Source organism: Vipera ursinii (genome assembly GCF_947247035.1).
Source record: "Vipera ursinii genome assembly, chromosome: 5".
NCBI lineage: Eukaryota > Metazoa > Chordata > Lepidosauria > Squamata > Viperidae > Vipera > Vipera ursinii.
The window spans coordinates 5,883,168-5,908,892 of NC_139518.1; the positions used below are offsets into that span (position 1 = coordinate 5,883,168).

A 25,725-nucleotide genomic window follows, 5' to 3' on the forward strand; every position below is an offset into this window, starting at 1 on the left:
CTTGTTAAATAAATCACTGCAATTGATAAGTTAGTGACCCAGATGAAAGCAAATTTGGTTTCCCCATTCATTTTGCTCATCAGAAGATTGCAAAAAGTGATCCCATGATTTTTGGACACAGCAGTGGTCATAAACATGAACCATTTGCCAAGGTTCTGAATTTTGATCACAGGATCATGGGGATGCTGCAAAGGTCGTAACTTTAAAAAGTGGTCATAGTTCATTTTTCAGGGCTGTTCTGACGTTGAAAGGTCATTCAGTGAACTGTTGTAAGTTGAGGAGTACCTGTACTGGCAAAAATATTTGGGGAAGGTTATAGACAAAGTGATTAGGCTGTAGAGGGCTTCAGATTAAGCATAGAATTAGATCCAGTCTAGGTTCAGCTCTAAGTGTGGAATGAACAATAGATTGGTTGCTCTAGTGGATGCTCTGCCCTGGGATGTGGATGGGAGCTACACTCTTTCTTTGCATGTTTGTTCTCTCAGCATCATTTCAACCCTTCCACAATGGCATCCTTTTGGTCTATCTATGAGGTTTTCACAGAGTGGGGAACATGGTCCATAGCCGAAATTTAGTAAAAATGAAAAAGATATGAAAAATACATGGAAAGTAATATGTTTTATTGGCACCTAAAAGGAAACAAAGATAAAGCATGATAAGCATAGTTAGCACATTTTTCAAACCTAGTCATTGGTTGACCTTGTTAGGTATGTTGTGTGAACCCAGCAATAGGTTGAAGAAGTTTCAGTATTGATTTAATAGAAGCAAAACACAATATTAAGTCAATAGGTACATAGGAAACATTTATCATACTGAATAGTCACTCTGTAATAATTTAATGCCTTTTATGCTATTTAGTTTTAAGCCTTTGTGGGAATAGCACACAGTTTGTAAGGGTGTGGATGGATTCCCACATTTACAATAGGGGCTTCATTTAGTTCTTTCACTCCTTCAGGCAACCGGAAGCTGAAGGCGCTCAACAGGCTGGTCAGAAAGGCGAAGATCTCAATTCTTGCCAGCTGCTCTCCCAAACAGATGCGTTCACCTGTAGATATAAGAGCATGCATGAAGGGGATAATAATCAATTCTCTAGAATTTATCCCATCAGCAAGGACACGTGAAAGAAGATTGAATCTTCCTATCTTCTAGTATTGCTTATTAGTTAGCACATTATTTAGTACACAGGAACAGCTTTGGGGGATAATGCTTTGAGTCTATTGATGTGGTTAGCCATTGGTCAAACTGCTTTGTTAAAGAGGTTTATGAGCCCTGGTGGGGCAGTGGTTAGAATGCAGTACTGAAGCTAACTCAGGTCACTGCCAGGAGTTTGATTAAGACTGGCTCAAGATTAACTCAACCTTCCATTCTTCCGAGGTCGGTAAAACAAGGACCCAGATTGTTTGGGGCAATATGCTCATTCTGTAAACCACTTAGAGAGGGCTATAAAAGCTGTCAGGATCCACCCCAAACCATGTCTTAGGAAAACAAAAACTCTTGGAGTCAGTTCTAGTCCAAAAGGAATCTTTACTAGGACATGCTTGGTTGTGGGAATACAAGACAGGACTTAGTATTGTTTTACAAATTGAAATTTTAGAAAGGGTACCCAGTTCAACCCCCCTTCCCTCAACCCTATTTGGTCAGCCCCCATCCTTCTACTTTGTGTCAACACTTTCGTGTGAAAGAGGAAAAAAAGGAACTTCAAATCTTTATGATTATTGCCTTCTTCCTCTCCCCCTCCCTTTTGATCCCCCTACACAGAAGAACTATACAAGAATGAGTTTAATGTTCCTGATAATCACAATGAGGTGGTCACTGACCTCGAGCCAGACATCCTAGAATGTGAAGTGAAGTGGGCCTTAGAAAAGCTGAGCAACAACAAAGCTAGTGGAGGTGACAGTATTCCAGCTGAGCTATTCAAAATCTTAAAAGACGATGCAGTAAAAGTGTTACACTCAATTTACAGCAAATTTGGAAAACTCAACAGTGGCCACAGGATTGGAAAAGATCAATTTACATTCCAATTCCAAAGAAAGGCAGTGCCAAAGAATGTTCAAACTATCGCACCATTGCACTCATTTCACAAGCTAGTAAAGTTATGCTTAAAATCCTACCACAGCTAGACTCCAGCAATATGTGGATTGAGAACTACCAGAAGTACAGGCAGGATTTCAAAGAGGCAGAGGAACTAGAGATCAAATTGCCAACATACGCTGGATCATGGAGAAATCTAGGGAGTTCCAAAAAAAAACATCTACTGTACTTCTGCTTCATTGACTATGCTAAAGCCTTTGATTTTGTGGATCACAACAAACTGTGGCAAGTTCTTAAAGAGATGGGTGTACCAGACCATCTTATTTGTCTCTTGAGAAACCTGTATCTGGGTCAAGAAGCAACAGTGAGAACTGGACACAGAACCACGGATTGGTTCAAAATTGGGAAAGGAGTCCGGCAAGGCTGTATACTGTCGCCCTGCCTATTTAACCTATATGCAGAGCACATCATGAGAAAGGCAGGGCTAGATGAATCAAAAGTTGGAATTAAGATTGCCGGGAGAAATATCAACAACCTAAGATATGCAGATGATACCACTCTAATGGCAGAAAGTGAAGAGGAACTAAAGAGCCTCTTGTTGCAGTTGAAGAAAGAGAGTGCAAAAGTTGGCTTGAAACTTAACATTAAGAAAACCAAGATCATGGCATCTGGCCCTCTCAATTCCTGGCAAATAGATGGGTAAGAAATGGAGGTAGTGACAGATTTTATTTTCCTGGGCTCCAAGATCACCTCCGATGGGGACTGCAGCCAAGAAATTAAAAGATGCTTGCTCCTGGGGAGGAAAGCCATGGCAAATCTAGACAGCACACTAAAAACTCTGCCAGCAAAAGTGCATATAGTCAAGGCTATGGTTTTCCCAGTTGTAATGTATGGCTGTGAAAGTTGGACCATAAGAATGGCTGAGCACCAAAGAATTGAGGCCTTTGAACTATGGTGCTGGAGAAGACTCCTGTGATTCCTTTGGACTGCAAGGCGATCAAACTGGTCAGTCCTAGAGGAGATCAATGCTGACTGCTCTTTAGAAGGCCAGATCCTGAAGTTGAAACTCAAATACTTTGGCCACCTATTGAGAAGAAACGACTCACTGGGGAGGAGCCTAATGCTGAGAAAGATTGAGGGCAAGAGAAAAAGGGGATGACGGAGAATAACGTGGCTAGATGGAGTCACTGAAGCAGTAGGTATGAGCTTAAGTGAACTCCAGAAGATGGTAGAGGACAGAAAGGCCTGGAAGAACGTTGTCCATGGGGTCGCGATGGGTCGGACACGACTTCACAACTAGCAACAAAAACAAAAACAACATCTATTTCTTGCTCAAGAATCCCTGACCATAAAGGTGATGGGCAGGAGCAGGATACCAAATTGCATAGGAAAGTTTATAGTAAGGAGGAACACTATTGGTGATACTGATAAAGTCTTAGACTACCTTGTAACCTTTAACATGTAACCTTTAGCAATAGCAATTATAATAGTGGTTAGAGTTATATACCACTCCATAGGGCTTTACCACATTCTTCTGAGCGATTTACATTGTCAGCATATTGCCCCCAACAATCAGGGTTCTCATTTTACTGACCTCAGAAGGATGGAAGGCTGAGTCAATCTTGACTCAGGATCGAAGAGCTGGATGTGGACAGTTCAAGCTTTAGCTGAACTAAGCAACCCAAACTCATTTTATTATAAGGTGGATGACATATTGATTAATTAAAACTGTCTTACTATGACCCTGAAGATGTAAGCAAGATGTATGCTGCTTTTAATGATTATTTTACCATGATATGTATTTCCATGATTGGCATCATGGCAATGTATGCTTTTCAAAATTGCATAAAAGTGGGTCCACACCAAGCAGAGGTGTGCCCATTCAGAACTTGCTTCTGGGTAGACCTTTTATTAACATATAAAAGGGTTTTTTTTCCTTTCCACCTGGCTGGTGTGGTTCATTGGGACTGTATGTTTAGGTAAGAGGACCTGAGTTTTGAGAGACAAAAATATTTTTTCATATCTATTGTTATGTATTGGGCTTGTGGTACCATACCACATCCGTTAATGGAGAGCTAAAGGTTTCCCAGAAACCCAGACAGGCCATCTACGGTCCTGCAATTGGTCAGCCCCAGGTGGCAAGCGCAGGTTCAATCCTATTGGCTGCTTCCGTAGGTCTAGGCTATATATTGTGGCCAGGTGCGGCCCAAGTTCAAGTACAGTTCCAGCAACAATAAAGAATGAGTTTCTCTGTACTCAGCCTTGTGTCTTCCTTCCTGCTCACCAGAGCCCACGACTTAACAGTGGTGATGAAGGTGGGATCCTGTTTCACCATTTAAAGGGGCTGATGTCAACGAGGGGTCGACAATACCCACTGGAGGGAAGAGGCACTCCCCCCCTAGGCCAGCTAGTAAAGCCACACTAGCGGCTGTGTGCTCAGTGGACGTATTCCCTGAGCCTAGGTAGCAGGATCCAAGAGTGCAGGAATCAAGGAAGATGCTAAAGGTCGGCAAACTCAGAGAGTTCGATGTAAAACATCCAGAAGACTGGCTGTCTTACCTCTCACAAGTGGAGAACTATGTACGAGCAAACCAAATTGCAGAGGAAGGCCTAAAAGCAGCCACTTTGCTGTGCATGTGTGGAATAGCAACTTTTGACCTAGCAGAAAATCTTTTCACACCGACGCCCATCGAAGCAGTATTGTTTGCAGATCTTAAGAAGAAGCTGATGGGGCATTTTCAGCCCAAGATGTCGGAGATGGCGTGGCATTTTAAATTCGATCAAAGAGTGCAGCTACCCAGAGAGACAGCTTCAGAGTATCGCAGGCCTAACGCAGGCCGCACGCCTTTGCAAGTTCTCAAACTTAGAGGAACAACTGAGAGACCGGCTCGTCTGTGGCCTTCAAGACAGAATCCTTCAGCAGAGACTGTTTGCTAGACCCAATCTCACATTCTCCAAGGCACAGGATGAGGTCATGGCCGATGAAGCCGCGGGGGTGCACTGCAGACTGCAGCCCACCAAATCTTCAAAAGGTGAAGATTCTGTCCATCTCGAGGTCACTAAATGCATCGGTGAATTGTCAGAAGATGAAGAACCCGAAATCAACAAGCTCCAAAGACAACCAAATTCGCAAAACCAAGGCAACCACCAATAGGAGAACAATTACAAGGCAGTTCTTTTACCTAGATATAAGGGGTGTGGAGGCAACCATCTTCACGCCAATTGCAGAGTTTGCTTGGCCACGTGTAGAGCTTGCGGAAGGACCGGCCACATTGCAGTGGTTTGCAGAGCACACCAGAGAGACAGACCACCCAAACACCAATTGGAAGAACCGACTAGGAGAGGTACTGGGGCCCAGGGTCCAGTTAGTGTGGGGTTCTTGAGAAGCCGGAGAAGCATTTGCCACACTGGGGCTCATCACACCCTCAAGCCTAAACTCAAACTCTCAGTAGAGCTACAAGGAGTTCCATGTAAGATGGACTCTGACTCGGCAGTATCAATCATTTCGCAAGACACATTCAGCTTTGTATGCAGGCGCAGTAACAATTGGGCTAAACTAAGGCCCTCACATATTATTTTAATGGATTTTCAGAATGCTCATGTTAAAGTTAAGGGGGAAGCCACATTATTGGTAAAATTTAAAGAGTTTGGTGGGGTACCTGGATGTAATAGTAGTAGAGGGCCAAAGAACGAGTCTTATTGGACTTGATTGGTTTGATGCTTTAGGCATTCAAATTACAGGCATTAATCGGACACAAACAGCAGAACTCATGACTGTTTCCAAGGAATACGCAGATGTTTTTGAGTCAACCCTGGGGACTTACACGGGCCCACCAATTTCTTTGAAGTTAGATCCTAACATTGTGCCTATTAGAATTAAGCCTCGCAGGGTTCCTTTTGCCCTAAAGCACAAAATCGATTCCGAAATCAATAAGCTAGTAGAACAGGGCATATTACCGCTTGTTGATGGTGGGGAGTGGGAAACTCCTATTGTCAGCCCTTTGAAGTCCAACAGGGAAGTTTGCATTTGTGCAGATAATAAGTGCACATTAAATAAGGCCCTAAATCAACATGCTTACTCGGTTCCTGTAGTCAGCCATATTTTATCCTCTTTGCAAGGGGGCACCATTTTTCCTAAACTTGATTTAGCACAGGCGTATCAGCAATTGCCGGTTGATGAGGCCACAGCCGCGGTTCAAACAATAGTAACTCACAAAGGGGCATTCAAAGTCAAACGCTTACAGTTTGGAGTCAGTGCACCGCGTATTTTCCAAGGGATTATGGAACGTACACTTAAGGGTATTCAGGGTGTCTGCCCCTATTTTGATTATGTTCTCATTGCCAGAGAATCCCCAGAAGTGTTGGCCAATATGTTCAGGGCTGTTTTGCAGAGGCTCTGCAATGCAGGCCTTAAATTGAAGAAAAACAAATGTAGTATTGGGATCTCATCAACGGAATTCTTGGGGTTCCTATCGATGCTAATGGAATTCGCCCCGCTGATTCAAAAGTGAAGGCCATCAAAATGGCTCCAAGGCCAAATTCAAAGGGAGAGCTGCAAGCATTTCTGGGCCTCCTAAATTTTTATCACACATTCTTACCTCATAAGGCTGCGATAGCAGAGAACCTCCACAGGCTGCTTGATAAAAAAAAGCCCCTTGGAAATGAACTAACATGCACAAAAAAATTTCCAGCATCTGAAAGCCCTTCTATCAGAAAAGTCCACTGTAACTCATTACATAGAGTCTAAACCTGTATCTCTTGCATGTGATGCATCTCCCTATGGGGTGGGGGCAGTCTTAAGCCACATAGAGAAAAATGGGAAACAGGTTCCTATTGCGTTTTATTCTAGGACTTTATCTTCTGCTGAACACAATTATGCACAGATTGATAAAGAAGCCTTGGCCATAGTGGCTGGAGTTAAGAAATTCCATGATTATTTATATGGCAGGGATTTCACTGTCTACACTGATCACAAACCTCTTTTGGGGTTCTTCACAACAGACAAACAAACTCCCCACATACTTTCCCCCAGAGTGCTGAGATGGTCTATATTTTTGTCTGCATACAATTTTAAGTTAATTCATAAACCAGAGAAGGAAATGGGCCATGCGGATGGCCTCAGCAGACTACCACTGCCACTAATTGATCCCGATCCAGCTCCTGCTGCTAACATATTGTCCTTTCAGGACTTACCTGAGTTTCCCCTCCATGCAGGAGATATTGCTGCTGAAACTGCCACAGATAAAATTCTGAGCAGAGTGTTGTCATGGGTATACATGGGTTGGTTGGAAAAAAGTCCAGGCTCTGAATTTCAAAGTTATTTTGTCAGGAGACATGAGTTGTCTGCACACAAGGGCTGCATATTATGGGGCAACAGAGCCATAATTCCCACTTCATTGAGGGACAGAGTCTTGCACTTTTTACATGAAGGCCATCCAGGCACTGTAAGAATGAAAGCCTTAGCTAGAAGCTACCTTTGGTGGCCTGGCCTGGATAAGGCTATAGAGGATCAAGTTCATGGTTGCTCTATATGCCATCAATCTAGGCCTGAAATGCCTCAGGCCCCAGTTCATAGGTGGGAAGAAACGCATACCCGCTGGTCCCAGATTCACATAGATTACACTGGACCTTTTCAAGGACAGCTTTTCCTGATAGTTGTGGATAGCCATTCGAAATGGCTGGAAGAAGTTCCAGTTCCTAATATGACTACTGCTAGGACCATCCAGGTGCTGAGAAAAATCTTTGCAACACATGGGTTGCCTGACATTTTAGTTTCTAATAATGGGGCTCAAGTCACTGCTGCGGAGTTTCAGGCTTTTCTGAGGGCTAACCTCATCAGACATGCTATGTCTGCACCATTTCATCCTTCTTCGAATGGACAAGCTGAACTCATGGTGAGGACAACGAAGGAGGCACTCAAGCGTATCATCACAGGTGACTGGCATCACAGATTGGCAGATTTTTTGCTCTGTCAGCATTCTATTCCCTGCACCGCTACAGGTAAAAGTCCTGCTCAGCTACATTGGGGAAGATGTTTAATTACTAAACTGGACAGGTTGCATCCAGACAGAGTTGGCATCAGAAGCCTCTAGGCCAAAACCCCTGAGAGGGCTGAAAATGGGCGATTGGGTTTGGGACAGAAACTATGGGCCAGGGAATTTATGGGTTCCTGCTCAAGTAACCAAGGCATCTGGACCCCTATCTTATGAAGTGGGGTTGGAAGGAGGGCGACTGGTCAGAAGACACATCAACCAACTCAGAAAGAGGTTTCCAGAACGGTCACTAAGTGAGGACAGTGGCATAAGTCCCTTCCAGGATCCTCAAACTGGTACCTAAGCCAGCCCACACCAGAACCACCAGGGTTTTCCCTTCTCATCAGAAGTTGATTCCAAGGAAGAACCAGGAAGCTCAGAAGTGCAACATGGGACCCCTGACCAGGCGAACCAGCCAAATCTCAGCAACTGCTGTGCCTACTCTGCAGAACAGACTGACTCTGGGGTGGGCCAACCTGGTGAGGCCAACTAGAGCATTTCAATCCCCCTGGACAATGGAGCACAAGGGGACATGGGTCTACCCAGCCCACTGGGTAAGCTGGTAGACCACAAAGTGAGGGGAACTCCAAGGCATTCCTCCAGGACACACAAACCTCCAGTATATCTCTCAGACTATATTGTAAAATAAAGTGATGCATAGTGTTGTGACAAGTGTACCACTACCTACAGAAATTGGGGGCATTTTGAAACTGTCTGTATTACTTATAAGCATGTTCACTGCTACATTGTTTAACCTCATTGTAGTCCTTACTGCTTTGGCAAGCCATTTAGCCGTTGTATAATCTTATTGTAGTCTCCACTATAATGGCACATCTGTAAAGGTCACGTAATGTCATTCTAGCCACCTTGAATTTATAAGCATTATTACTTATTAATTTGTATTTTTTGTTATTATGTTATTTTGGTTGTTGGGAGTGATTCATAAGTCTTGACTGTTGCCAAGCTTATTAAGGGGATTATAGCCTGATCTTAGGAGGGAGGGGTTCAATCCTATTGGCTGCTTCCGTATGGCTAGGCTATATATTGTGGCCGGGTGCGGCCCAAAGTCAAGTACAGTTCCAGCGAGAATAAAGAATGAGTTTCTCTATATTGAGCCTTGTGTCTTCCTTCCTGCTCACCAGAGCCCACGACTTAACATCTATCATAACTGAAGCTTTGCCTTTTAAGCCCTTTATTATCAGCACCAGCAATAGAAAAAGATTCATTGGTGTACAAACAGTACCAGACAGGATGAAAACACTGTTATAGGGGGAGCTCTGCAGCCATTAAAAAGACGGAGCTTAATGCATCTAGGATGAAAACTCTGCGATGCAGATCCATCATTAAGAAGCTAAAAGTAGGCTTGCTTTCTTTGGATTTAGCTAATGATTCTCTCCCAAATAACAGAGATAATTGTGCAAAACTCTACTGATTACTATCTAAATATAATTAGTATTTCTTTCTACTTTAAACTTTGTAGCCTAAGAGGAATTTCTGACTCTCATGGTTTTGAAAGTAGAAGGAATAGAGATTCATGGATTTTCTACTCAGAATAACACAGTGATGGGAGTGGTCAGAAGCTATAAGTGATAAACTGCTTTGGGCTCATGTACGTACCTATTCCAAAGGACAGAAACTCTTCTCGTTTAATGAACTTCCCATCCTTATCTAAAAAGTGATTTGGGTTGAATTCTTCAGGTGTCTCCCATTGTTCAGGGTCAAGAAGAACAGAGCGCAGATCTGGCAAAATAATGGTCCCCTGCAAAAATATTCAAACAATATTGATGAAATGTTTGGTTTTAGCTTGTCTTGATAGACCCATATTTATTCATTTCCAAAGCAGTTTCTGAGAGCAGTGGCTGTTCTTAGCATTTCTCACCTTTGGAATGTGGTAACCCTTCATCATAACATCCTTTGTACTTTGCCTGGGAAGCCCAAATAGCAAGACACTTTTGAAACGCTGCATTTCATGAATCACGGCATTGGTGTAGGGCAGCTTCTTCCGATCCTGATAGGAAATTGAAGCCGAAGAACTAAAGGCTTCTTCAATCTCCTTCTGGACTTTCTCTAGAAAAAAACAATAGAAATAGAAGCCTCATTCTCATTATTATGTTTCATTTACTCGTTTCTGTATTCTAATCCTTAACAGAACTTTAGGACATAGAATAGCCTTTAGGGCAGACATGTCAAACGCAAGGCCCGGGGGCCAGATGCGGCCCGCGAAGTGGTTTCATGCGGCCCGCAAAGCCATCCTGGGAACAGGGAGGGAACGGCCCCCTGCCTTGGCCCTGGCCCAGAGACCCTCCTCCTGCCAGAGACCCTCAGATCTGTCCCACTGCTGCCCAGGCCTCCAGAGGCACCCTTGACACAAATGATGTAGAGCTGGCCATGCCCACCAAGTAGGCCGTATGCACTCTAGCCACGCCCACCCAGTAGGCCACACCCACCCTGGCCATACCCACCTGGCCCCCTGAGGGCAACCGCAATGCTGATGCGGCCCTCAATGAAATTGAGTTTGACATCCCTGCTTTAGGGCATTAAATGTAATCCCATCCTTTTAAAAAATATTATGAAGGAGAGCAGATTGAAAATGCATTTCCTGGGCTCTGATCATATCCAGTCCAAACAGGTTCAGAATATTCATGCGAGCTGTTGATTCAGCACAAACTCTTTGACATGGCTTTCAGCCCTTCAACCCTTTCAGACTGGCACTGGGCCAGACTCAAGGCCACCTCTCTACTTCCCACCAATTTCATTGGAGCATGGTGGCTCACATGGTTAGAATGTTTGGCTGACAATCTGCAAGACCTCGTTTGAGACCTGAGGGCTCCTTTGTTGTTGGGTGAGCTCCTGACATTTGCTGCAGCTCCTGCTGATCTAGAAGTTTGAAAGCTTGCAAACATGAATAGATAAATAGGTACCACATTGGTGGGGTTATTTAGGGGACATGAAAGGAATCCCTAAAAGAACATTCCTCAGGCAGCATGATGATACTAGTTAATACTTTTAACATTTTGATACTTCCAACAATTTACAACGATGAACAGTAGGTTGTCCTAGTTGTGTCCCTCAGTGCTGCAGACAATGGCCCTAGATTGATTCCGCAGCCCTTCACCCCAAATCTGTGGTCAGGGGTCTTCCCTGGTTGGCAGGATGAAAATACAAGCCTATTATTATGAAGAATAGATTCAGTTCCTCATTCAATAGCTTAGAATTTAAAATAATTTCTGTATATTATAGAACCTGAGACTGGCCCTTGTTCCCACAGCTCTGATTTCTCTCACCTTGGATGTCAGGATGATTAGTCAAGAGGAGCAATGCCCACATCAGAGTAGCAAAAGTTGTCTCTGTCCCAGCACCAAAAAAATCAAAAATACACTGAACCAGGTTGTCTTCATTGTAGGTAGAGTTGGGGTCATTCCTGCTCTGATGTTTAAAACGGAAAATGAAAATTACAATGTATTCTATGCAAGTTTTCTTTAGTTTTTTTTTGTCTGTGGTAATAAGTCATGAGAGTAAATATATTCTGGCTTCTGGTTTGCGATCGTGGTTCTGGTGGACCTTTGAGGAGATCCTTCCCTCCATCGGCCAGGTTTCTCCCGCCAGGAGACCCTGAAGAGGTTTTGAAGTTGCCTTGTAGGGGTGATGAGGATGAAGAGGCACCCGAGTGATTGTGGAAGGGTGACAGCCCTCCCGTTTGATCCAAGGCAGCGCTTTGATCTGATGGGGAAAAGATTGGCCATTTATAGCCCATCATCAAGTTGCTGACATCCGAGGCCAAACTTACTACCAAGCACCTTGAAAGCAATGTGGCAAAATTGGGTGAGATTTTACCTTCTCTCTACCCCAAGTACCTTTCCTGTTAAAAGCATTTTAAGGCCCCCGACCTTCGCTCCTTCCGGCATGATCTAAAAACTTATCTATTCGAACAAGCCGGCCTGGCCTGATGGGTTTGGGTTTTAACATTATTTTAACTAACCTACAACATTGGGCAGAATCATTCAACTTTAAATCTTGTAACCTGTATTCTTATTTTTATTGCCCTGTACACCGCCCTGAGTCCTTCAGGAGAAGGGCGGTATATAAATCAAATAAATAAATAAATAAATAAATAAATTTTGAAAATCTATCCCCTTCTGAGGAGAGAGGGAAGGGAAGTCCATTACCAAACACTCTAAAATGACGGCTCCTGCTTACTCAGGGGAAACAAAGCTTTGAAAAGATTAACTTGGATATCTGTCTTCTGTTTGGAATTAGGGACCCAAAAAGTTCCTATTCTCACTGGAATCTGCTAATTTGCTTTATTTGCAAAAAGAACTAAAACCAGATAAGAATCTAGCCCAGGATCTGAAATACTCTAAATGCTATAGGGGATGTCTTGTGGCAAAGCTCCGTATAGCAGTTTTATTAGCTCTGACAAAGAGACTTGTTCACTTCCCAGATCTGACCTTAGTATTATCTTTGAGAGAGTTTATTTTGAAAGAGCAGCTGGGTAATGCAATTGGTAGGAACAGTGGAAGTGAACGCTTACTGACTCTTGCTTAATAGATAGCCTTCACTAGAAAGACCGTCTCTAACTATGTCAGAAATGGAGGAGGATCAACAAAAGATCTCAAATATGCTAAGATTTATACTTGAAATCATCTTGGCAAACACTGAAAAACTCAAAGCTAATTTGAAAGACAAAGGTGCCAGCTTACCTCCAGAAAGCGAAATCCTGATTGCAGCTAGAAAATGATTACCGTATATACTTGAGTATAAGCCGACTCGAGTATAAGCCGAGACCCCCAATTTCACCCCCCAAAACTGGAAAAAGTTATTGACTCGAGTATAAGCCGATCCGCCGTTCTGTAAGCCTCTGCCACCAGCAGAGGCTCGATCCGCCATTTTGCAAGCCTGAATACACAGGAATACCCTGTGTGGCCGCGGCTCTCGGGGAAGCCCTGGCTGTCCGCTTCGTCGCTCCACGCTGCCATTCGGGGCCCGCGCGTTCCCCTGGCAAATCGTGGTGCCCAGCAGGCGAGGAAACACGCCCGCTCCAGTCGCCCCCCCTTCCCTCAGGAGACGCGAAGCAAGTGACCGCCCGGAGCTTAACGAGGACTTTCGCGCGGCCGAGGCTTCGGTGCTTCCAGGATCGCGCGCACCTCTCCCAAGCCGCCGCCGTCCGGAGACCTGCCGAAGTTTGGGGAGGTTTGGGGAGGTGCGCGCGCACCTCCCCAAACCTCCCCAAACGTCGGCAGGTCTCCGGACCTCCACGCCTTGCCTGCCTGCTTCTTTCCGCAGCGGAAAGAAGCAGGCAGGCAGGGTGCGGAGGAACGGAGACCTGCCGACGTTTGGGGAGGTTTGGGCACCTCCCCAAACCTCCCCAAACGTTGGCAGGTCTCCGTTCCTCCTGCCGACGTTTGGGGAGGTTTGGGCGCCTCCCCAAACCTCCCCAAACGTCGGCAGGAGGAACGGAGACCTGCCGACGTTTGGGGAGGTTTGGGGAGGCGCCCAAACCTCCCCAAACGTCGGCAGGTCTCCGTTCCTCTGCGCCCTGCCTGCCTGCTTCTTTCCGCTGCGGAAAGAAGCAGGCAGGCAAGGCGCGGAGGTCCGGAGACCTGCCGACGTTTGGGGAGGTTTGGGGAGGTGCGCGCGCACCTCCCCAAACCTCCCCAAACTTCGGCAGGTCTCCGGATGGCGGTGGCTTGGGAGAGGTGCATGCAATCCCGGAAGCACCAAAGCCTCGGCCGCGCACAAGTCCTCGGTAAGTTTTTTTGTTGACTGGAGTATAAGCCGAAGTGGAATTTTTCAGCCCAAAAAGTGGGCTGAAAAATTCGGCTTATACTCAAGTATATACGGTAACTCAAAAAACAACAGGAGTGGAAAAAGTGGATACCAAGACAGAGGGATTTACAGAACAACAAGCACAGTCTACTAAAAATCCAGTCAATGAAACAATAACTCCAAAACTGGAAATGACCTTCTATGCAAACCAGAAGAAATTTGAGGGGGAAAAAGACCAGATCAAATTGAAGACAACTCTATCAGAACAAACACGGGGATCTGGGATATCAGGGCGACAGCCTAATGATTATAAATGGGCCAGATTTTTCAGAAAATTGGCAATGGGATGGTCTCCCTTAATTCAAATAATACATACAAGAATCAAGGGAGATCTGATGATTTAAAAACATTGGTATGGAAGCCTGGTTGGCAAAAGAAGAAAGCTAGAATTGGGATGAAAAACTGGGGCCTTTTGATTTATTAGAGAGGACCCTACACTGTCAGCTCCTGGGCTAAAGGGAAATTTTGAGACAAAGGGAAATTTGATTACTAGATTTAAAATAGTTGGAAAATAGCAAAAAATGAGTGATTAATCTGCTTAATATTGAAGATTTAGATATACAAGGGAAATGTAAACTATCAGAAAATAGGTATGAATTATTGACTGGATGATGGATTTGAGCTAATAAAATTTAATAAGAGGACATTGATTGTTCATTGAGATTTATTAAGATATGTATAAACAAAAAATGTATTTAGAATTGCGATAATGAAGTTTATACTAAGTTTTGATACAATTAGAAATTATTTAGCTTAAATATGAAATAGCAAATGTTAAGGGAAAAGGAGAAGAAATATTTGATGTTGTAACCTGAGATACCTAGCAAAGATTGTATTACTGAACTATTGTTCAACCCAATTACCACATTGCCTTCTAAATACTTATATGTAAAACTGGAAAATATCTTTTTAAAAAAAGAATAAATATATTCCTAGTAGTTACTGTATATTGGAAAATCAATGCATGAGAGTAAAAAGTACAGTGGCAGTTTCACATTGAGTAAGACACTATATTGAAGTAGCCAAGATCCAAGAGAGATTTGGCTTTGGAAGAACTTGAATTCATTTCCTTTTATTTTATTATTAGTTACCTCAGTAAATGCTTGCATGCGGAACGGTGATTAATGTCTACCTACTAGAGCGATCACAAAACATCACAAGCAGGAGTATCTGCATGCATTGTAATTTAAAGTTATGCCCAAAGTTGATGTATATGACTGATATCACTACCAGTTTTTATGGCTACTATGCCACACTATGACAATTCATGCAACTTACAACCATTCATTTGGTGATCACTCAAAGTTTCAACAGCAGAGAAAAACATGACTTATGACCAGTTTTCATACCATTGTAGCATCCCCATGGTCACATGAACAAAATTCAGGGGCTTGGCAACAGGCATGTATTAATGACAGTTGCACTATCCTGGGGTCATGCTATCATCATTTGTAACCTTCCTAGCTGGCTTCTGACAAACAAAGTCAATGGAGAAGCCAGATTCACTTAATGATCCCATGATTGACTTAACAACTGTAGCAAGGAAGGTTATAAAAGGGGGTAGAATTTACTGCCTTGCTTAGCAATAGAAATTTGGGGCCTGGTTGTACATCAGATAGTACCTGTACTGGATTCTTGTGAGACCTCAATAACCTTTCACCAAACCAGTGTAATGTCATGAAGAATTATGGGACAAATGAGACAATCCAGTCCACCTGCCTATTGACTGAGAAGCATCTTATGAAACAAAACACCAGAGGTATGACAATCACTGAGATAGAGAAGCGTTTGAGCAAGTACCACATGACTTATTCCTTTCCCAACCATAAATGGGCCAATCGCTCACCATCGCTCTTTATAATTAGTGTGGACACTGTAACCAGAAACCTATAATTATAACACCCATGGATGCTACTATGTACTGACAATAGCATGATAGACAGTGAAAGATGAACTGAAGAATTGAACCACCCTTGAACCATTAGTACACTCAGGACTGATGCTATCAAATTGTAAATAAAGTGACCAAGGGCAACGTAACTTCAAATTGATAAAAGTTGTTCTTTAAAAAATCAATCTTTTTCTGAAAACAATGGAGAGGAGGACCTTTATTCCTTGTTTCAACTCTTCTACATTTTTACTTATGGTCAAATCTGTGAAAATATCTGAGCTTTTCCAACCATTTCAGGGTAAGTATTCGTTTAAGTATGACTCAATCAAAAGACCTTACCTTGTTAATTCTTTTTCTTCTTAATTGAACTTCTTTATAAAAAGGGGAAAGGAGTGGTAGGCAAACATTACAGGATGACAAACAGAAACATTTCTAACTTCCCCAAGGAACCTCCCATGTATAACAAGAGTCTAATATTGCAGAGGTACAATATAGTCCTTATTTAGAAGCAATCAGAAGTTAGAATGGGCAAAATTCAGAATGGGACTTGAATGAAAAAGAAATAACTTCAAGGAAAACAATACCAGTATCTCTTCTTCTTTACTTATAGCCAGGAAAGTAATAATTCCTTGCCCATGTATTGAACTACAATAAACCCATACCTTCTCCATCTGAAGAAGATAGTGATCAATGAAATCTTGTGGCTCATGCAGACACCTTGATTCCTTGTGTTTCTCTACTTCTTGCTTTGCAAAGGAATTGATCACCTCTACTGAAGCCAAGAGATCCTGGTGAGGGCCCGGGAGATAGGTCATTAAACGTGGGAACACTACAAACATCTAATAGAAATGGAAAAGGAAACGTTTATTTATTTATTTCCTACTGCAACTAAAGAAGACTCTCAGCAGTTTACAGTAATAGACAGCACTTAATAACCAAAGAAAACATTGCAAGCACATTAAAACATGGAAAACTTTACATGGTGTCAGGTCCCAAAAGTCCTCCAGAAAAGCTGTTTCCAAATTCTTCCAGAAAAGAATCGTGTTAAAAGTGACTCCTGGGTGGCAAGGCTCCGTTGATGGAGGCTGTTCTGGCCATCAGCCCTGTTGTTTTCCATTGGAGCCGCTAAAACAGCGGCTCGGAAACCCTCTCCTTGGGAGAAGAGGGGAGGTGAGCATTCCCTAGACCCACAGAGTTTAAATTCTGGGGGTTGAAAGGTGAGAGCCCCCCTGAAGCCTGAACTTACTCCGGATTCGGGGACTCCTCTGCTCCAAGGTTTTGGAGCGGAGCAGGACGCTGCAACCATCCCTGCAATCAACAATTAACTTTGAATTACCTGGATGCAGGCAGAGCTGTGCAGGAGAATATTGGAACAGCAAGTATTTGAACTTTAACTCTGGTTTATTTTGAAAGAAAAAGTTGCAAGCGGTGTGGAAAGTGAAAGTGTGCAATAGAAATTAACTGGGTGCTAAGATGGCTTCTAAACCAACTAAAGTTCCTAGAAGTGCTGGTGCTTGTCCAGTTTAGCATTCTTTGTTACAGGCTTTGATGCCTCCTCCTGCGGCACCCGCACCCGCACCCGCATTAACAATAAAAGATTTACAAGATGCTTTACAAGATGCTTTAAAAATACAATCCCAGCAAATAGCTGAACTTATTGAGGAGAAGAATACTGAAATAAGAGCAGACATTTTAGCTGCATTTCAAGGGCTTGCAGTCTGTATTGAGGGTCTGGATGATCGTATGGAAGAGCTGAATCAAAATAATTTGAGATTGGATGCTAAAATGTTGGAAGCTGAAAATGTGATGGAGAAGATTGATGATGATGTAGTTGTGATACAATATAGAGATATGGAGTTTGCTGTGAGGATTAGAGGATTGAAGGAAGACCCAAAGGAAAACTTGAAAGAGTTATTGGCACAAGCCCTCGAACCGGTTTTATTTTTATTTTATTTTTTTTAATTCCATTTATATCCCACCCTTCTCCGAAGACTCAGGGTGGCTTACAAGCTTAGCAGTAGCCTTCATTCTATGTATATGCCTGCTTATTAGGGCTTTCACACACACCCCAAGCGGCATAATTACAAAGTCAGCTTAATTGCCCCCAACAATCTGGGTCCTCATTTTACCTACCTGGGAAGGATGGAAGGCTGAGTCAACCTTGAGCCTGGTGGGATGCGAACCTGCACTAATTGCAGGCAGCTGGTGTTACTTAAGGAGGCATTAGCCCACTGCTCCACCAAGGTTTTGGAGCATCAAGCAGAAGATATTATGAGGGATATAGACAAAATATTTCAGGTTAACTCTTGGATTGCCAGACAAAGAAAATTACCTAGAGATGTGGTGGTTTACTTTACAAAGAGATCAATCAGAAATGTGCTTATCCAAGCCTTTTATAACAATAGATTTAAAGTTGCTGAGCAAGAAGTTTTGATTCTGAAAGAGATTCCTCCAAGAATTTTAAGGAGGAGAAAAGAATTTGCTTTTTTGGCAGAGGAATTAAAGAAACGGCGGCTTCAGTTTAGATGGGAGATTCCAGTAGGCTTGGTGGTGAATTATGCTGGCACAAGATATCATCTTAATACAGTTTTGAAGGCACGAGATTTTTATTCTAACATATTGAAGGCAGGTTCTCCACCATCGTCAGAATTTAAAGGAAGAAAGGACAAAGGAGAGCGTCAGATTCCAGTGGAGAATATACAAGGAGCTGAAGGAGTTACTTTGCAGAAGGATAAAGAATCTCAGTAAATTTCAGAAGTTGAGCAGTCCCAGACGTCATCAGAAGAGGTTAGAGAATAAAGAATGACATGGGCTGTAATTAAATGAATGAGACAAGAAAAAGAACAACAGAAAGCTACAATTACATCTCAAGAACCTACTTGTAGTGAAGCAGTGGGAGGAGCGAAACCGAAGAGGCAGGCGCAGGTGGTTTTGCAAGAGGCGCTCCAAAAGATTCAGGTCGCAAAAGATGGCGACAAAGTTTCTAACCTGGAACATTAATGGATTAAATTCCCCACACAAGAGAAAGAAAGTATTTCAGTATTTGAAACAATTTAAAAATGATGTTATTTGTTTACAGGAAATGCATATTCAAGCAGCTGATCAAAAATATTTGATAAACTTTAGATTGGGTACACAGTTTAATGCGTCTGCTCCAGATAAGAAAAATGGAGTAGTTATTTATGTGAAGAACAATTTAACAGCTAATTTAATTGAAACAGACAAACAGAAGATATGTTATAATTGAATTGTTAATAGAAGGCAAGAAAATACTTTTGCTTGGATTATATGCTCCTAATCAACAGCAAGGAGAATTTTATAAACTTTTACATAGCAAGATAATTCAATGGGATTATAAATCGTGTATTTTGATGGGAGATTGGAATGGTGTCCTGGATGTACAAAAAGACAAAAAAGGTCTTTTTAGAAGTATACCAAATCATGCTAGATTGCCTAAATCTTTTTTTGAGATGAAAGATGACTTGGAATTGAGAGATGTTTGGAGAGAAAGAAATTTGGAAGAAAAAGATTTTACCTTTTTTTCCAATAGACATCAATCTTTTTCTAGGATCGATTTTGTATTAATTACTAATGATTTTTTTCTAGGATTAAGAAGATTAAGATATGTCCAAGAACTCTATCAGATCATAGTCCAGTATGGCTGGAACTGGAAAAAGAGAGTGGAGAGAGGAGGTCTTGGAGACTGAATGAAAATTTGTTCAGATATCAAGAAAATGTGGAAGAATATAAAAAAAAGATGAAAGAATTTTTTAATATAAATATGCACAAGGGTACTTCTATTGAAATGGTTTGGGATGCAAGTAAAGCTTATATGAGAGGAGTGTTAATATATTTGAATAATAAACATAGGCGTAAACTGGAATATAAGCGAAAAGAGTTAGAGGAGAAAATTAAGAGGAAAGAGAAGGCTCTAATTTTGAATCCATCTGATAAAAAGATTAAAGAAGCAATTACTTTGTTAAGAGGTCAGTTTATTATGTTCATGGCAGATCAAGTGGCAACCAATTTACAGTATGTTAAACATAATACTTTTTCTAATGCTAATAAGCCAGGTAGATGGTTAGCTTACTTGTTTTTAAAGAAACAATGGTCACGTAATGTAGATAGAATAGAATACAAGGGTAAAGCGGTGTTTCAGCAGAATCTTATTAAAAAGACTTTTGTTGAATTTTACTCTAAGTTATATGTTAGGGATAAGATTCAATATGTAGATATAGATAGATATCTACAAGAAGTGAATATCCCTGTTCTTACACAAGAGCAAAGGGAAGGGATGAATCAACTGATAAATGATGAAGAAATTATTTTAGCAATTAAATAATTAAAGGTGGGGAAAGCACCAGGAACAGATGGCTTGACTGCCATTTACTATAAAGACTTACAGTTAGAAATGGTGGGACCTTTAAAAGAATTATTTAGAACAATTCAATCTGGAGGAGAAGTGCCTCCATCATGGAAAACAGCTTTTATATCACTGATTCCGAAGGAAGATCAAGATCTCACCCAAACCAAAAATTACAGGCCAATATCGCTTTTAAATACTGATTATAAGATATTTGCAAAAAAATTAGCAAATAGTGTTAAGGAATTTGTTGTGCAGAGGTCTCCTTGTGCTACCAAGGAGTTGCACAGACAAGGAAGGGTACTGAGAGCAGCAGAAGTCACACAAGAGTACACTGAGTTGTAAAAGCAAAAAGTAGTTTACTTGAAGGTGGTGTAAAAACAAAAATGGACAATAAAAAATAAACAGTCCAGGTCATACACAATAGCAACGGTCCAAGATGTAATCCAAAATACAAAGTCTTCTTACCAGTCCAGAGGTCAATACACAGTTCAGGTAACAGAGCAAAAACAGTAATAGTAGAGAGCAGTGAATTCAGAGAGAGAGAGAGAAGCTACGTTACTAGCTCCCTCTTATGGCCATGAGAACACTTACACACCCATTGGCCAATTAACAACTTAAAGACATAGCATTATGGTTGATATATTTTCAACCCAACATTGGAGGCTAACACCATATGCCTAACATAGATTAATGAAGGTAATGCAGCAAATCATTCATAGTGACCAAACAGGATTTACAAGTGGTAGACAAATGAAGAATAATGTGAGACATATTGTAGATTTATTGGAATGTTTGGAAAGAAATAACCAGGTCTCTGCAGCGCTGATTTTTTTGGATGCTGAAAAAGCTTTTGATCAATTGGACTGGCAATTTTTATTTAAGGTACTGGAGAAAATGGAGTTTGGGCATAATTTTTTACAACCTATTAGGGCAATATATCGGAAGCAAACAGCTCAAATAATAATTAATGGTAGTTTGACAGAAACATGTAATATTGAAAAGGGTACAAGACAGGGGTGTCTGTTGTCACCTTTTTTGTTTGTTTTAACATTGGAAATATTATTGATTAAGATACGAGACTCAAATAAAATTAAGGGAATTAAAATAAGAGATCAAGATTATAGATTGAGAGCATTTGTGGATGACTTGGTTATTACATTAAGTCAACCGACTTACTCAGTTGTAGACTTGATGGAGATAATATGGAGAGGGGTTGCTCCTCTGTCCTGGTCCTATTAGATCTCTCAGCGGCTTTCGATACCATCGACCATGGTATCCTGCTGCGGCGTCTCAGGGGGTTGGGAGTGGGAGGCACCATTTTACGGTGGTTCTCCTCCTACCTCCAGGGCCGCTCGCAGTCGGTGTTGACGGGAGGGCAGAGATCCGCCCCGAGGCCTCTCATTTATGGAGTCCCTCAGGGGACGGTTCTCTCGCCTCTCCTGTTCAACATCTATATGAAGCCGCTGGGCGAGATCATTCGTGGCTTCGGGGTGGGGTATCATCAGTATGCTGATGATACCCAACTTTTACTTTCCACCCCGAACCAACCCAGTGATGCCCTCGCCGTGATGTCCCGGTGCCTGGAGGCGGTTCAGGTCTGGATGGGGAGAAACAGGCTTCGTCTCAATCCCGCCAAGACTGAGTGGCTGTGCATATCGGCATCTCGGGCTAACCAGGTTATTCCTCCTCTAACGATGGGGGGTGAGGTGTTACCCCCCGTTGATAGGGCTCGCAACTTGGGCGTCCTCCTGGATTCACGACTCAATTTTGAAGATCACATAGGAGCCGTGACCAGGGGGGCTTTTGCACAGGTTCGCCTGGTGCGCCAGTTGCGTCCCTATCTGGACCAAGACGCCCTACGCACAGTTACTCATGCGCTTGTGACCTCCCGTTTGGACTACTGTAACGCTCTCTACATGGGGCTGCCCTTGAAGACCACTCGGAGGCTTCAACTGGTGCAGAATGCGACCGCGCGAGTTCTAATGGGGGTCTCCTGATACTCCCATGTAACACCTCTACTCTGCGAGCTGCATTGGCTTCCGGTTGCCCTCCGGGTGAAATTCAAGGTGCTGGTTATCACCTATAAAGCCCTACATGGCCTGGGTCCGGGGTATTTGAGGGAACACCTGCTGCCGGCATCAAATGCCCTTCGCCCAGTGCACTCCCACAGGGAGGGTCTGCTCAGGGTGCTGCCGGTAAGAGATTGCCGGCGGGTGACACCCAGGGATAGGGCCTTCTCAGTGGGTGCGCCTGCCCTCTGGAACCAGCTGCCAGTGGAGCTGAGGACTGCCCCCGACCTCCGATCATTCCGCCGGGGCCTGAAGACCTGGCTCTTTGAGCTCTCGGGCCCAGGCTGAGGAGAAATTTATTTTAATTGGGGTTTTTAATCGTACAGGGTTGGTTTAATCTTTTTAAATTTGATTTTTTTAACTTTTGTATGGTTGATTTTTAACTCCCTGTAAACCGCCCTGAGTCCTCAGGGAAAGGGCGGTATATAAATGCAATAAAATAAAATAAATAAATAAATAAATAAATATTGTTATATGGAAAAGTTTCTGGATTTAAGAAACTAAAATTTTGTCTAAAAATATGACTACAGAACAAAAGGTTGTTTTAGAAGAGCTAACTGGATTTGAAATAGTTAAAAAGGAGAGTCAAGGAGAGAAGCAACCTAGAACTAAGGAGAAACTTCCTGACAGTTAGAACAATTAACCAGTGGAACAACCTGCCTCCAGAGGTGGTGAATGCTCCAACACTGGAGGTTTTTAAGAAGAGACTGGACAGCCATTTGCCTGAAATGGTATAGGGTTTCCTGCCTGAGCAGGGGGTTGGACTAGATGACCTCCAAGGTCCCTTCCAACTTTATATTATTATTATTATTATTATTATTATTATTATTATTATTATTATTATTATTATTATTAAAAAGATTAAATATTTGGGGGTATATCTTTCAGCTTCAAATGTAAAATTATATAAAAATAATTATGAATTGTTATGGTTAAAAATACAAAAAGAGTTAGATAGTTGAAAAAATTACAATTATCTTTACTGGGAAGAATTGCAGCAGTAAAAATGAATGTTTTGCCAAAATTTTTATTTTTGTTTCAAATGATACCTATACTTAAAAAAGATTCAAACTTGGAGGAATGGCAGAAAGGTATTAATAAATTTGTTTGGGCAGGGAAAAGACCAAGAGTTAAATTTAAGATAATGCAAGATGTACGTGAGAGAGGTGGTCTTAAAATGCCCAATTTTAAATTATATTATGAGGCTGCTGCTTTATCATCAATTAGGGATTGGTTTAATTTAACACAAGGGAGATTATTGAATGTTGAGGGTTATGATTTGTTATTTGGTTGGCATGCATATTTATTGTATGACAAGGAGGTGGATAATGTTTTTAAGACACATATATTAAGGTATGCTCTGTTGCGAGTTTGGAAAAAATATTGACATAAGTTAAATTATAAAATACCAATTTGGGCAATACCTAAACATGCAATAGAAAATATAAATGTGGGATTTAAACATGATGTGATTACATATAAAGAAATTCTTAGGATGGAAAGGAATGTATGGCAATTAAAGCCATATAATAGTTTAAAGAAAGGAAAATAGTACAAACTTGGTTCCAGTATGGGCAGCTACAAGCTAGATGGAAAGAAGATCAGAAAGTTGGTATTTCGACAACTGATGGAAATTTGGTAAAACAAATTAGAGATCAAGGTCAAGCACATATAAGAAGGATATATAATGCATTGATAGAAATAGACTCAGAAACGAAACTTGTTAAAGATTGTATGATAAAGTGGGCCCAGAATTTTCAGGAGGTTATTACAATGGATACTTGGGAAAAGATATGGGTCAGAAATGTAAAATTTACACAGGCTCAAAATTTAAGAGAGAATTTTTATAAAATGTTTTATAGATGGCATTTAGATCCTAAAAAATAAGCAAGTATGTATCCGAACTGCCAGCCTAAATGTTGGAGGTGTGGTTGTGAGGATGCAACGTATTATCATATATGGTGGACTTGTAAAAAGTCAGAGCTTTTTGGATTAAAATTTGGTGGAACATGCAGAAGATATTTAAGAAAAAGATAAGGTTTTCTCCACAGTTATTTCTGTTGGGTATTATTACAGATTGTACTGTCATAGATAAGGGACGCGGTGGCTCAGTGGGTTAGGACACTGAGGCTGTTGATCAGAAGGTCGGCAGTTTGGCGGGTCAAATCCCGAGTGCCGCGTAACAGAGTGAGCGCCTGTTACTCGTCCCAGCTTCTGCCAACCTAGCAGTTCGAAAGCACGTAAAAATGCAAGTAGAAAAATAGGGACCACTCTGGTGGGAAGGTAACAGCGTTCCGTGCGCCTTTGGCGTCTAGTCATGCCGGCCACATGACCATGGAGACGTCCTTGGACAAGCGCTGGCTCTTCGGCTTTGAAACGGAGATGAGCACCGGCCCCTAGAGTCAGAAACGACTAGCACACATGTGCGGGGGAACCTTTACCTTTTTTTACTGTCATAGATACTAAATTTATGTTGAATTTAATTACGGCAGCAAGACTTTTAGTAGCGCAATATTGGAAGAAAGAGGAACTGCCTACTGTAGAAGAGTGAAATTTTCAAACCTGGCAGAAATGGCAAAGATTTCAGCATATTTGAAAGAACAATCACAACAGAGATATATTGTGGAATGGAGAAAATGGATTGAATATAATCAGAATAAATACGGGACTAAAAAGTTTCGTTTAGCATTTGAATAAATATAAGTTTTATATGATGTATTATTAGTTATTCATTATTGGTTAGTAATTAAGTTATGTTTAAGGGGAGTTAAAGTGCGATAGAATTTAATATGTCTTTTTTTAGTTATTTAGCATATTTTAGCTTAAGTTTGTAAGGTTAATACCCTGTATTCAGCTCTGGGAAGTCCGGGGGGGGAGGGGGAGGGAGGGCAAGGGGGAGGGGAGGGGAGGGGGAGGGAGGGTGTTTATGTTTTTAAAAATGTATTTAAAACTTTTCAATAAGAAGAATCATGTTAGAAGTAGATAGATTATTTTAGAGCTAATATAAAATTCTCTTATTCTCTCATTCTCTCCAGGAGCCTTTGTAATTATGGTAACCTATGGCTAACTGATTTAATAAATTAAACCAACTGGATTCACATGTGTAGGAATAAGCCAGAGAAAGAAATATTTTTGGAAATATTAAATAGGCAAAATATATCTCCCCAAAGGGTCTTAAAGGCAGAAAAGCAAGCCCACTTTATCTTAATAGCCCCAAGCAGAAACTCAACAGAAACCAGCTTTTAGAAATGCAGATGTAATAATCCATTCAGGAAGGTTGGAGCCAGGAATCTAGAAGCTGATGAGACTAAGAAGTCAGACCCCTAAAATCTACATATCCAACCAAAACTCTAAAAGACATGACCTTTGGTGACATAATAGAATCAACTCACCATCAGAATACCAAAAGGACACACTGAGACTCAGGTCAAAGTATATGACACAGGAATTACAAAGCCTCAAACAGGAACAGGGAAGGGCCTCAATACCCCAAAAGGTATAAAAACCTAC

At 41.8% G+C, this 25,725-nt stretch overlaps 1 protein-coding gene across 1 annotated transcript in view; it reads right to left on the reverse strand.

Annotated features, from left to right (window-relative positions):
* Nucleotides 1–860: 860 nt before the first annotated feature.
* LOC310641165 (cytochrome P450 2J2-like) overlaps nucleotides 861–25,725 on the reverse strand; it is a gene marked incomplete at both ends in the record, with an annotated part of 46,643 nt that continues 21,778 nt past the window's right edge. Inside the window, 5 exons of the mRNA XM_083363995.1 lie at nucleotides 861–1,045; nucleotides 9,681–9,822; nucleotides 9,943–10,130; nucleotides 11,348–11,489; nucleotides 16,443–16,619. Coding sequence (XP_083220121.1) covers nucleotides 861–1,045; nucleotides 9,681–9,822; nucleotides 9,943–10,130; nucleotides 11,348–11,489; nucleotides 16,443–16,619 — 834 coding nt within the window. The remainder of the gene's footprint in view (nucleotides 1,046–9,680; nucleotides 9,823–9,942; nucleotides 10,131–11,347; nucleotides 11,490–16,442; nucleotides 16,620–25,725) is intronic.